This window comes from Apostichopus japonicus, chromosome 17, assembly GCF_037975245.1.
Source record: "Apostichopus japonicus isolate 1M-3 chromosome 17, ASM3797524v1, whole genome shotgun sequence".
NCBI lineage: Eukaryota > Metazoa > Echinodermata > Holothuroidea > Aspidochirotida > Stichopodidae > Apostichopus > Apostichopus japonicus.
The window spans coordinates 6,048,622-6,061,379 of NC_092577.1; the positions used below are offsets into that span (position 1 = coordinate 6,048,622).

At 39.5% G+C, this 12,758-nt stretch overlaps 2 protein-coding genes across 17 annotated transcripts in view; one reads left to right on the forward strand and one right to left on the reverse strand.

The window, feature by feature from the left end:
- LOC139985117 (NLR family CARD domain-containing protein 4-like) overlaps positions 1-12,758 on the reverse strand; it is a 468,217-nt gene that overhangs the window by 84,378 nt on the left and 371,081 nt on the right. Inside the window, exons 1-2 of one of the 13 annotated variants that reach the window (XM_071999332.1) lie at positions 7,074-7,370; positions 736-857 (exon numbers count right to left, since the gene is read on the reverse strand). The exons of 11 other annotated variants lie outside the window; for them this stretch is intronic. In XM_071999332.1, the coding sequence (XP_071855433.1) occupies positions 736-757 (22 nt within the window). In that variant the 5' untranslated portion in view covers positions 758-857; positions 7,074-7,370. Of the gene's footprint in view, positions 1-735; positions 858-7,073; positions 7,371-12,758 lie in introns of those variants that run through there. One more of the 13 variants, XM_071999333.1, reaches the window with a different exon arrangement.
- LOC139985143 (uncharacterized) overlaps positions 1-12,758 on the forward strand; it is a 272,368-nt gene that overhangs the window by 38,056 nt on the left and 221,554 nt on the right. The window lies entirely within an intron of this gene.

The following is a 12,758-nucleotide window of genomic DNA, read 5'->3' on the forward strand; positions in this document are numbered from 1 at the left end:
GTCATTAGGTTGTTCACGTCTGACATGTCTTCCAGTTCCAACACTTACTGTTGCATTTATCGGGATATATATAAATAATGCGGCATAAAAGCATCAATCTTTCAAACTTGTATTACTTTAGTGACCTTGCCACACGCAAATTTCAATTGGGCCCGAGAATCATCTTCTGTGAAGTGGGCAGAACAAACTTTCACATTCTTGCCATGAGAAACTCCTGGTGCGATGAAGTCTTTCCTGGTTCTCCTCACAAATCGTATCCAGAGTTTCCGATATCTCTCACTACTTTTTCCGCTTGGAAAATTGAAAAAAACTTATTGTAGAGTCCACATTCGTTCTGTTGCATCCCCCTACAACGCAATTTCTTGGATTTTGCTAGTGGTTTACGTTGTTTGTCGAGTCCAATATAGAGTAGGTTGCAACTAAACTTACACACTAAGTGCACACTGCTGAAGTACACTCACGTTGTTATCATCATAATGACGTCACATGTCACTGTAGATCACGTGATCATCATATCGCTTTTCGCGAAAAGCCCATTTTTTGTTTAAAAAATCAACGAGTTTAGGAATTTTTTTTAAGCCTTTCCCAACATCGGATTAACTTGAATTTTCACATGTGTAAAATGGAAACCAACTAGAATACTCTTGAATAAAATCGTATTTTTTCGTCGATGGTGAAAAATCACTATCGTTCATCTTTAAGTAACTAATATAACACTATGTAATCACAACAAACCTTGCACTGTAAGGCGCTCCATCGATTATGACGTCACAACAACTTTCGGGGAATAAACTTGGGTCTTCACTTTTGTTTTCCTTTGAGTGATATTATCCATGATTATCTCTCAAAGCGATGATCTGTTGAATATAAAGATACAGTATGCATGGATAAAACTAACTTAACAAAATTATCATAAATCAATGTGTAATTCTATAAGTCAACAGAACCAGTCACTTTACCAACAGGTCTCTGGCTCGACAAAGATTACATCAAAGTGAATCTCTCCTTATCTCTTATTAACTGTTTATTCTTTACACAAAACATCGACCTTTGAGGTAATCTAATATCAACCCACCCTGAAAATTCAACTCTCTGTTTTGTTATCAATATTCACGATATCCTTTTAGAATGTCACCTACAGCTCATCATTTTAGATGGCGGGCTTCACATTTATTGCCAGGCTCACTCTCTTAATTGTAGATGTAACGGTTATTATTTGCATGTTAAAGAAGCTGTTTGAGTTAATTTTTATTATTCTATCGATGCTAATCGAAAGTGACATCAGATAAAAAATGTACGTCCTACGTTTGACTATAGTCAAGGTTCATTGCAAAAAGTAGGCTAAGGTTAAAATCTGTTTCCTTTGTTAAACATTTTCCAATTTGATCTTTAAAGAGGCCATGACACGAAAAATCCAACTCATCGAGAGTAACTTCCTCTGAATCTATGAGAAAATCTATGTTCAAAACTATCCTCAACACCTTGAAAACCTCAAGGACTAATTAGTAATTAACGTTTTAATATTCGCATCCGAAAATAGATATCTGAGAATGCGATTTCACAACAAGACAATGATGACGTCATGTTAGGAACACACGTGCAAAGCTCAGGCATGTATCGGATGCGCGACGATCATACCGTTCCATATACAGTACACGCACATTTACACTGAGAGAACAACCACTGTATTACGCTATATCGTTAGAAATTTCAAGTTTGTTTTACAACTGTTGTAAACTATCCGAGAGAAATGCCGGTCCGTTGTGTTGTTGGGGCTGCATAAATATCATTACCCATGCAATTAGCCTTCATCCATGGCTGAAGGACGAAAAAAAACACGGCGATTATGACCATGTTAGTGCACAACACCAGCGCCGATTTCACTGGGCCTAGCCAGTATGCAGCTCCGAATGAAGCGAACACTTCACGGAAGCATACTACGATCCCTCCTTTTTGTTATGAAATAAAACAAATGGACTTTAACGGTTCGACATAAAAGAGTCATTCTTCTGTCAAGTAATCCACAAAAAACTACTCTGAAGACCAGATCGGGGAACAGGAAACCTCCAATGGGGCAAGTGGCGATCCTTAGAAGGTAGCGCGCCGAGCACTAGTAGTACTATAGTATTAGCGTTACTACACTGAAGTCGCAATAGACGAAGAGATTTTACTGTATCATCTAAATTAACACCCCCTTCAATGCTCTATTGTATACTAATAAGCTATGAGGTTAGCTTCAGAAGCGATGGGTTACATCTTCTTGTGAACAAATCTCAGTGCCCCAATTTATTTCTGGAATATGCTGGATCAGTTAATTATAGCAATAATTTCTTATTCCTATTCCAGGAAAACCATTTATTATGTTGTGGAGGGAGTGGGGGTAATGGGGATGAGTCAAAATAGGTAGGTAAAAAGATTTTATTCCAAAGGTTGTTTAATTAAATCTCAAAGCGATTTATTTTAAAGTCACAGAGCCAAAAATTCACACAACATAGTTCAAGTGTTAAATCATTGAACAAAATTTATTCAATATCAGTTCTAGACAGTCATTCTGGACAATCTGAACTAACATTAACAACAATCATTGTATTATATGACATAAAAGTAAAACTGTACTTTCCATAAACATTATCATTCTTAAATTACACTAATGTAATTTGTGACATCATAGGAGGTTAAAAGAAAACAACTTACATGAATTTTTTGCTTTAAGCCTACAAAGCAGTTGCATGTCCATCGCTATTAATCGTTGTTGTGACAAATTAATTAGAATAATCCAGAAGCAAATACAATACAGGGTTATTTAAACCAAGAAACACTGCACGACGCAACTCACATGCAAAAATGTTACCCACGCACGACGACACGTACAACACTGATGGGCAATGTGAAACACAGCATCACACGCATTAAAACAATCGAAGACCATTAACAGGGTGTACTGCTGAGTTTTTGAAGAAAGACTACAAAACAAACCAACTGCTGCTGAAGAAACAGTCTAAACATTGCTGCCTCCATTGGTCTTTATTATGACTTTTCTGTCAAATATCATTGGTGATATGGATATTTTGGCTTCCAGATTAAAGGTACGAATCAAACGAGGTAAATGCCCCTAAAAAGGTCAATGCCCGTTCCCTTATGCACATATTATATGACATCACGGTCACGCCAATACTTGTGTCCAAATGCTTCAAAACATGCCTTTTCTTTTATTGTTGATGTTGGGTCTGGAAAATAACCTTTCATCCTGAATTAAAAGTCTTGAATTTCAATATATCAACACTGAGGGAACCCTGACGGATTGATAATCCAACACAATCGTAGTTTAGAAAGGCTTCCTATACAATGAGTTTTCTCCTGGCAACTTGAATCCAGTGTAATGACCATTGGCTGGAAAATCACTTCTGATCCTTTGGACTGCACATGATGGTAGCACAACCCTGACGTGTCTTGCTAGGAACCCCAAGTATCATTGAACCTGTTGACCGTAGGCTATGTATCTGTACTGCCTGGGAAAAAATTTATGAAAGTTCAAAATGTATTAATGTTGGCCATGATGTCCACAATAACAAGCAGGCACACAATGTAGGCCTACAGTTATGGTTACATTTGTTGTGATTTTACACCTTCCATGTATCATGAAACATTCTTTTGTTTCAGAAAATTGATTTGCAAAACTCCAGGCCAAAGTACTAGCCAAGTAATAATGAGTATGAAATAACACATATGCCTACCTAGCATGGCTGCATAATGCAACTTACATCCCCGAGCCAAACTTTCAGTATGCAACCAACCCTACTAGTACTACACACTCTACATATGGCTTGTAAGATACCGTAACACAACGCACAATACGGTTTAGGGTGTTCCGCGAATTCCAACAACACATGCACAAAATGGACTGGATTTTGTTTTTAAATGCTTCGTTAATAAATTCTTACCACGTTGTATGTTCCTTGCAATGGTTTCGAACGGATTTCTTCTTCGATATGTTGTGGAGCTTCAATTTCGGCTCGTTTAACAGGCTCGAACTGATACGGTTCTAACACCTCCGCTCCACCCTCAGCGTTCGGTTCAATATTGGAATGATCATCGCCTTCACTCTCTGCTTCGAATATGAGAAAGGGCACTCTAATTATAGCCCAATTTCACTGCCTAGTGAAGAACCATTATCACTTTGAACTTCGGTTGCCGCATTTGGCTCTGGATCCGCCATTTCACAGGAAATTTTGATTTGATATCGCACTTGTGATCGGTGTTTTGTTTAGTAACTACTAGTGGTATGTGTACTTGTCTACTGTGTACGTGAATGGTACCGTAGCAGCGACAACAAATATGTGTTCAAAACGTGACGTCACATGACGTCATGCGAATCGGAAAATTTTCGAGTAAACAAAGTTTCAAACGCCGAAAAGGGTAAATTCATTCTCAATTTTCGACTTGAAAAATCAAGTTTTAAACTGGCAGATTGGTTGATACATGTTTTAGAGAACATTCTTTGATGGATCCCAAAAATATAGGACTTTGAAATTTTCGTGTCATGGCCACTTTAATGTGTGTTATAATGTAATACAAAGCGCGAAAGTGACGAAATATTAACGTGAGGATCTAATCAAATTGATTAATTATTCCTCAGTAACCTTTATTTGATGAAATTAGAGAGAAAGATGACCCACTGTTATCAATACACACTCTTGTGTATAGTATTAGCCTACCAGGTTAACATTGTTAGCCTAAGTTAAACTGCTGTTTTAAGCGGCCGTGGCGTCACTGGACTTTTCAGTCTGGGGGGCGGCACAGGGGGCACCAGCATTTCATGGGGGGGGGGCACTTTGGTGGAAACGGATCGCCGTCCTGGGGGAGGGGTCTAAGGGTGCCCCCTCCCCTTTGGAAAATTTTTGCATACGTAGGAAGGGCTAGATGCAAAATGGTGCCACATTTGATGCTAAATTCGTTCTGAAGATATCTCCAGAAATTGCTATTTTTGAGGTAATGATTTTAACAACGCGCAGAATTTTGCAGAGGATATGAACCACATGCTGTCGATATTATGTCTAATCCTATCAATAGAACCTACATTTGTTCAATTAATGTGTGCATGACCCCCGACTCCTTTCTTGTCCTTCTTGTTTTCGCCCATTATCTATTAAGATTTAACAGGTTCCAGCATCGTTATTGGCTCCTATCAGGGATCTCACCATGCAATCCAAACTTTGATCACACATCGAGTATGGCTCAGTATGCAGGTGTGAACATTCGCCATTTGTTCCTACAAGCATCTGACCTCAAATGACCTCTGCACCCCCTACACAACAGGGTTAATATATGGGTCCACAAAAAATACGGGATTCTCAAATTTGTTTCGAAATCAAGGTTAGGGTTCAGAGCAACGATATTACTCATCGGTCCAGAAAAAAAAAGCGCGTTCTTTCATATTCTGATGTCAGAATCATGAGAAAGGTCCAGAAATAGTGTTCTCTGGAGAGAAGGGGTGGCCTACTAATTTTCAGGAATTTTATTGGACTGCACCTAGTGATTCTCTGAATATTCGTCCTACTTCCTAGGAAATAAAAACACGGCTGCAGCACAGCCAGAACAGGGAAATTCATTGTTTTGAACGATGAGTCATGTAGCTCGCGAAGCGGATGTGTATAGCCGCTGGTAAGGCGTGAGCACTGACACATTCAATGTAAATATTGACACCTGTTGTGATGGCGCGGGTTACGACTTCGATACCCGACGGTCAAGGATAAACTTTTTCATTTTCTCGCAGCTCATTTGAAGAAAATACGAATTACTGTGCTTCTTTGTCCATATGAAAAACCAACTCAGATGATGGGAGTTGAATATAACAAAATATATATATATTTTTTACCAACCCAAATCTTAGATGGGGGCACTCGGTTTTTCAGGGGGGGGGGGGCACGTGCCCCCCCCCCCCCCGCCCCCTGCCCCCCCCCCCCCCCACCTCCCCCTTGGCGACGCCACTGTTAAGCGCCACGACTGAGACTCGGGCATAGGAAAATATTAGTAACGGTTCCTTCATAAACTATATTAGTTTTAATCTCACATGATTTATATTTTTCTAATAATTTCAGAAAAGTAACAATTACGATTCATCCGTTCTGATCACCCTGATAAAGCAAAATATATACGTCATGTGATTGCTAACTTACAACAAAAAAACATAAAAATTAGTTAACTTCTTAAACTAAATCTGTTTATACTATTGTTTTAATATTAATAATCTTCCTAATTATCAGGAAGTTTGTAGAGTTCAATAATACTGTAATGCTTCACCGTGGTTTTACTAGGCTAATAGAACTTCATTCCCACCGGGTAAGCCTTTAACTTATTCAATGTTCTCTTTACTTCCCACATATATGCCTAACTTATACCATGTTCGATGAACTTCCCACTAGATTTATCTTAGTAAAACTGATCCAATGGTCCATATTCTTCCCACATGATTTATTCCATGTTCTATACGGATAGAAAGTAAGACAACTGCATCTCTCTCATGCATATAACTGCAAGCTGAAAATAAGCCTATACCTTGAGGAATCTGTTAACTGATTTTCATCCCGATTCATACATTTAAGTTGGACCTAAGCCTAAAGGCGCGAACGGCTTGCTATGAAAGTATTACAATTCTTCATTTCTGTTTCGACAGGACTCACTGTTAGTTTATTTATAATCTGGTCTGACAGCGATAAAGTGAAAGGAGAGCACGTTCTGATTGGAAGAGATATGTTGTAGCTGCATGAATGAACTATTAAATAACCAGGATTTACATAATTATAGTTTGACTAACATGAGCTTAAAATTCTTCCCTTCAAATAAATACAATCGACATTGATATATGATCATACAGACATGGATTATAATTCTTATACATTGAATTTGCCTTGAAGACGCCATGTATGTATAGTAATAGATTGTCATAAATTTAACATAGCCTGTGTTATATATGACTTGTTTAGTATATCAGTACATAGCCTGTGTTATTTATGACGTGTTTAGTATATCAGTTTATAGCTTCACACCATTACTGTCTCCTGTACGTTACTTACCAGTACGATCATCGCTTTGTGGGTTTATCATCCAGAGTAAAATTTAAGTCTAAAATCCTTTAATCCTTTAATAACAGATGAAAATTACGAAAGAAGAATATATGGAAACAGGAATGAAGAACATCCAATTGACAAGATGGCGTCGTGTGGGTCATGTGACGTTCTAATATACGAACCTGGATGCTAAATAGATATCGATAGGAATCAGTCTATATTTGAACTGGTTTCAAAGTTCATGTTTTATAGTTTACACAATCAAAGACTTTATTTGATAATACAATTCATATCTGATATTTATGCCTTGCTGTGTTTATTCTGTCATATCAGCCTTTCTAAAGTACCTGCTGTACGTATATGAATTGCTCTCTGTTACGTCCATTAATACATAAACATTGTAAGATTCCGATGTATTTTGTCCTATGTGCGTAATATGCCTGTAAAGTACGCAAACTGTGTAGATGAAACTACAAGCGGCGATGGCCAACTCTGAATATGTCTTGACAAGAAATCTACATATTGGTTTACGTAAATGAAAACCACTTTAACACCAATGTTTATTACACAAATAAAAACAAGGAAAGAAATTATACACGATTTGACAAAAAAAAAAAAAAAAAAATAATGAGCTATAGAGCGGTATTCTAACAAGTAATATTTAGATTGCAAGGGTCCGTGTTTAGAGTCCCGTTCTAGAAACATACTATTTTACTCTGTTCAAATTGATCGTCCCGGTCAGTTTTCCGTTGATTAACTTCAGCAAGAGACATTTGAGCACTCTGATGTATATTAAAACTATAAAGCAGGTCCATATAAGTAACCCTCAACGCAATGTTTTACTAATAAATACTTAAACAGTGAAGTGAGAGGTGATGATACAACCGTAGCCCGAGTCCACATCTCACCAGGATGATTGCAACCATGGGCGTCAATCCAGGGGGGGGGGGGCGGGGGGACACGCCCCCCACATTTCGATGGGTGGGGGAAACAATATGTCCCCCACCGTTTGGAAAAAGAGTAATGTCGTGTCTCTATTTGGTTAGGACTTACACATCTTAGGATTCATATCATCGAATATCACTCAATGTTGCTGAATGGAGAATTCCACAGATCTCGTGAGTTGGTACCCTGAGCTCTCCGACAATCTTAAGCTTAGTCTGCCTTTCTTTCGAGGCCAGTTCCAGTTGTCGTCGGTTGAAGGGTATAGGCAAATACTCAAGTTGATGAATCCAGTGGTACGGGCTATGTTTGGGGAAGTCGAAGCTCTCTTGTGGTTGCTCCTCGTCTCCTCCGCCAGTTCGACGAAAGCCGAGAGATCTTTTAGTGCTTTGAGGCGTTTGAAGATATGGCTACGGAGCACCATGACTCAACATAGGCTGAACCATGTGATGGTGTGCTATATTCACCGCGAACGTCTAGCCCAGTTGAAGCCTGAGGAGTTAGCAGAGAAGTTCGTTGGTTCCTCGGATTACAGACGCCGCATCTTCGGGCGATTCCAGTAGAAAACTAGTGCGCTCCGTCATTATCATAAGAGACAGCACTTCATAGCTAAAGCCAAAGCTTGAACATAGTTGTTGTTTAGTTGTAGATGGTGTTTCAAAGACGGTGCCCGTTCCCTAATATTGGGAAAATGAAATAGGGAGCATATTCCGTGGCAGCGCATCCCATGTTACCTTGTTGTTGAGTGATACCGGAGTTTATTCCACAGTGAGAACACTGGGTACACGCAGGGACGTCGCTAGAGGGGGTGTGGGAGTGTCTCACCCCAAACTTGGTCAAACTGACGATAGTTGGAAAATTGGAGTGCGACAGTCGGAATTTCCGACTGTCGCACTCTAGTTTATCTAGGCCTTTTCATTTATTCCTGTGATTGTGCATGACCTAAAAATTGAAAAATGTCGGTCCAAATTTACCTTTAATCTGTTATATTTAACACGTGTTCCTTGCCACTTTGAGAAATTGTGTCTCGCGATTCTTATACTCCACCGTACAAAACTTCGTATGATCCTTGCCACTTTGAGAAATTGTATCTCGTGATTCTTATACTCTACCGTACAAACTTTGTATGATTTTGAATACTCCAATTCAAAATGCCTAATAGAACTACCATCATAGGCGTAGGAGCCAATTTGATTTTTTTTTGGAGGGGGGGGGGGGGGTTGTAACGACTTGCCCGAAAAATATAACCAACATTTTTCGCGCGCTACTTGCGCGTTCCACATGTTAATGTGCATATCATATAGACATGCATCGGTTTTAACATCGCATGCAAATAACATGCAATCATTTCCGTCTTATTACCCTTCCATATTGGTTAGAATTTTTGAAAGTCGTTACAATATTAATGGTAATAATAATATAAGTTTAACTACTGAAAAACACATTGCAAATTATCTTTCTTTCAGTAGGTGCCCGAAAATTTATCAGCATTTTGCCCGAAATTTCACAAAAATATTTGGTTGGGGTTGGGGGGGGGGCTAATCAATTTATGAAATGAGTTCCAGTGGGTACAAATGTATCGAAATAAAGTTCGGAACAAAAGTGCTGTCGCGAAAGATTGGGTGTCTGACTGACACTGACCGTATCGTTGACGAGTAGCGCGAGGGTTGGGGTGGGGGTGGGGGCGGGGGGTACAAAGCAGCAGTCGGAATTTTCTGGCTTCAAAACCCATCCAGTTGGATTTTCAGCCACTACACCCCCCTCAATCATCAGGCCTTAGCTACGTTCCTGGGTACACGGTGGTTACATAGTACGCTCCGACCAGAATTCACCCGATTACCAGATGCACATCCACCTAGCAACCGAAGTAACTTGAGTGAGGACTCCAACGAACAACCACTGATTTATTTGGATGCCTTCATCACTTTAGCCACCACTCACATGGGACCTATTCTAAGTCTGACGAAAAACTTTATTCACAGATTGTTAGTTGTCATGGGTTCGAACAATTGAGGGGTATTCTATCCTAAAACATAGGGAAAATGGGGCTGGGGTTCCAGTTCGCCGCATCACTTGTCAACTTGCACTGGGTTCTAATGTTCATGTCAATTGGAATCACTAATAAAAGAAATAATCCACCAAAAATTAAGGTCGCATGAACTTTATTGCAGATTTTTTGAGTGACGAATTTGTAATTTTTACCCGATATCACGCAACTAGATGGCTGCTATCCAGCCTGACAAGTGCCATCTCCAGCGATCTGGCAGGTATTGAAATCTGAAATTTTCTTGGTACGCTGCGCACTAACTGATGGTGGCGCTCCGCTTAGATAGTACTTACGGCCGGAATACGTATGTATGTATGTATATTAGATCCTCCTGCAGGAACTCGCGAAGAAGCCTCATAGGCTTATCAAAGCCGCAAGCTGACCGAAGTCAGTCTCTATACTCGAATCGATTACGTCCCCCCCCCCCCACGTTTCAAATCGGATTGACGCCCCTGATTGCAACATTCCACCGACTGAACCCCCCTCCCCCCGACTGATGATCCGAAATGGGGCCATGACCACTTTTAATGTTAACCTTACTTATGATACATACGCTAAATTCCATCGGGTTCGTGTTAACCGTATTCAAGAATCGTTAGCCTTTCTATTGAAATCGGAATAAGTTTCGTGGAACGGGCGCACTAAGATCGGCTTCAATACGAGAGTTCACGATTCTTAAATGAATATAGGCTAAACAAGATAACAGCAACTGTTTGAATCAGTACAATACGTGAGTTAATTGCGTGTCTAGATTAGGACTGCCTAAAATTTGGAAATGGTGCGCGAAAAATCAAGGCGTAACTTCCACAACTGAACTGTTGAATTATATGTATCTTCATTGGGCTAAATCATATATAGAGGAAACTATTGAATAAACACAGTTCGGGTATATTGACGGGTATATCTCTGTTGCAACGATACATTTTGTTAACCTCAAAGTGAAGATTACAATGGTGATGACGTAACTTTTCCGACCAATCATGATAGACTATTTACACATAATTGCAGTCATGTTTAGAAAAAAGCTCGCTAGCGGGTCCCCTCTTTGCACTGGTCACATATCCAATATATTTTTATAGCTCCCACATATTTTTTTTTTCCCTAGCGCGCAATATGATTGTGAGGCCCCCAGCCTGTGCCAATGGTACGTTATATAATAACGATGAAAAACATTTAAAGTATACAATAGTACGTATATAGACAGAATATATACGCAGGTATCCATATACCAGTGACTCAAATGAGGTGTTGTTTATATATTAGAGACGACAAGCCGGTACAACATGACGCAGGGAACTTTGTCTAGAAGAGTCAATTACTGAAGGAAATGTATCTTGTTCAGAGAAATCTCGATCTAAGCATAGTGTGGCTAATGAGGGAAAACCTGATGAGAAGCAGACCATGCCATACACGCAAAAAAATGGAGTGTTGAATTTTAACACTTTCCAGGTGTAACCGTTCACCCTACACCTGAAGGGTTACTCTGACCCTGAGTAGGGTTACATATTTTATGCAGCGTGGATTTTTTAACACCTGCGGAAGTGTACTTTCAGTTCGAGCATTCTGATTGGTCAAACCTCCCGTCAGCTGGATTCTTAGTGTAAGTTAAGTGTTTAAACGATACCACCGTACCGTGAACACCCATTTACCGTACCTAGCGATACTTGTACCAGTTTGTCGACATTTATCGTTACTAAATGTACTATAGTAACCACAGCCATATATACGTTTAAGCCAGAAAACGTTACGTACTCAGTGTGCGATAACGAGCTACAATGGCATGAACATGACGTTATAGGAGACTGGGGCCTGGAAGAATTGATTGAAAAATTCGAAGGTATGTTTTGATATTATGAAAGTGTACGTGACAAGAACGAGATATGCTTAGAGACCCACGACTAAGCTGGGTAGACGAATGCATTTGAATCGCTTGCGTTACGTAGACCTAACGTTAAAGTCATACTATAAGTTAATATAATAGGCTAGCTGCTGTTTGTCATAGTCAACTCATAATTGTCAACGAATCAGTGTAGCCTACATACAAGTAAACATTAAACGGAATTGCCTTCGGACGGACGGAGGACTTTGGTCTAGGCCTTTATTGTAATCTAGTGCATTCTATTTCTTTTTGTGCGTTAACCGTAACTTCGTATACCCTGCGAGTCCCTTTTTTAAGTAGTACTAGGCCTAGTACTAGTAGGGTATACTTAGGCTATTTCAAGACAATGCATTTTAAATAGCATCGGGCATGGGCCTATAGTTACGCTGGTACTATGTTCAATAAGGGATAAACATATATTCATGTAATGCAATATATAATTACCACTAATTGCCATTTTAGCTTGTAAGTTGTAGCAAGTAGGCCGAAGCTGATGTGGATTGGTGATACTGTTATGAAATAGTGATACCATCTCTTTGATGTTACCGAAACACTCCATCGAGACACCTTACGGGCCTCTTATGTATTTATCTAGGTCATGGATTCAGTTTTCCCACGAGAAGTTTTTAACTATCTTATTGAATCTTGGTACAGGGCTTTTTCCCAAAATAGATTCCATTATGTCTGTGGAACATTCGAGAAGGTTCTCTCACGTGGTATGGAAGTTTCCATAAGAAAGGGGATGGACTTCCAAACTCCCAACCAATCAGGGCAGATCAGTGCCAGTGCACTTATTTTTATATCATTAAGTTAATACAGGATG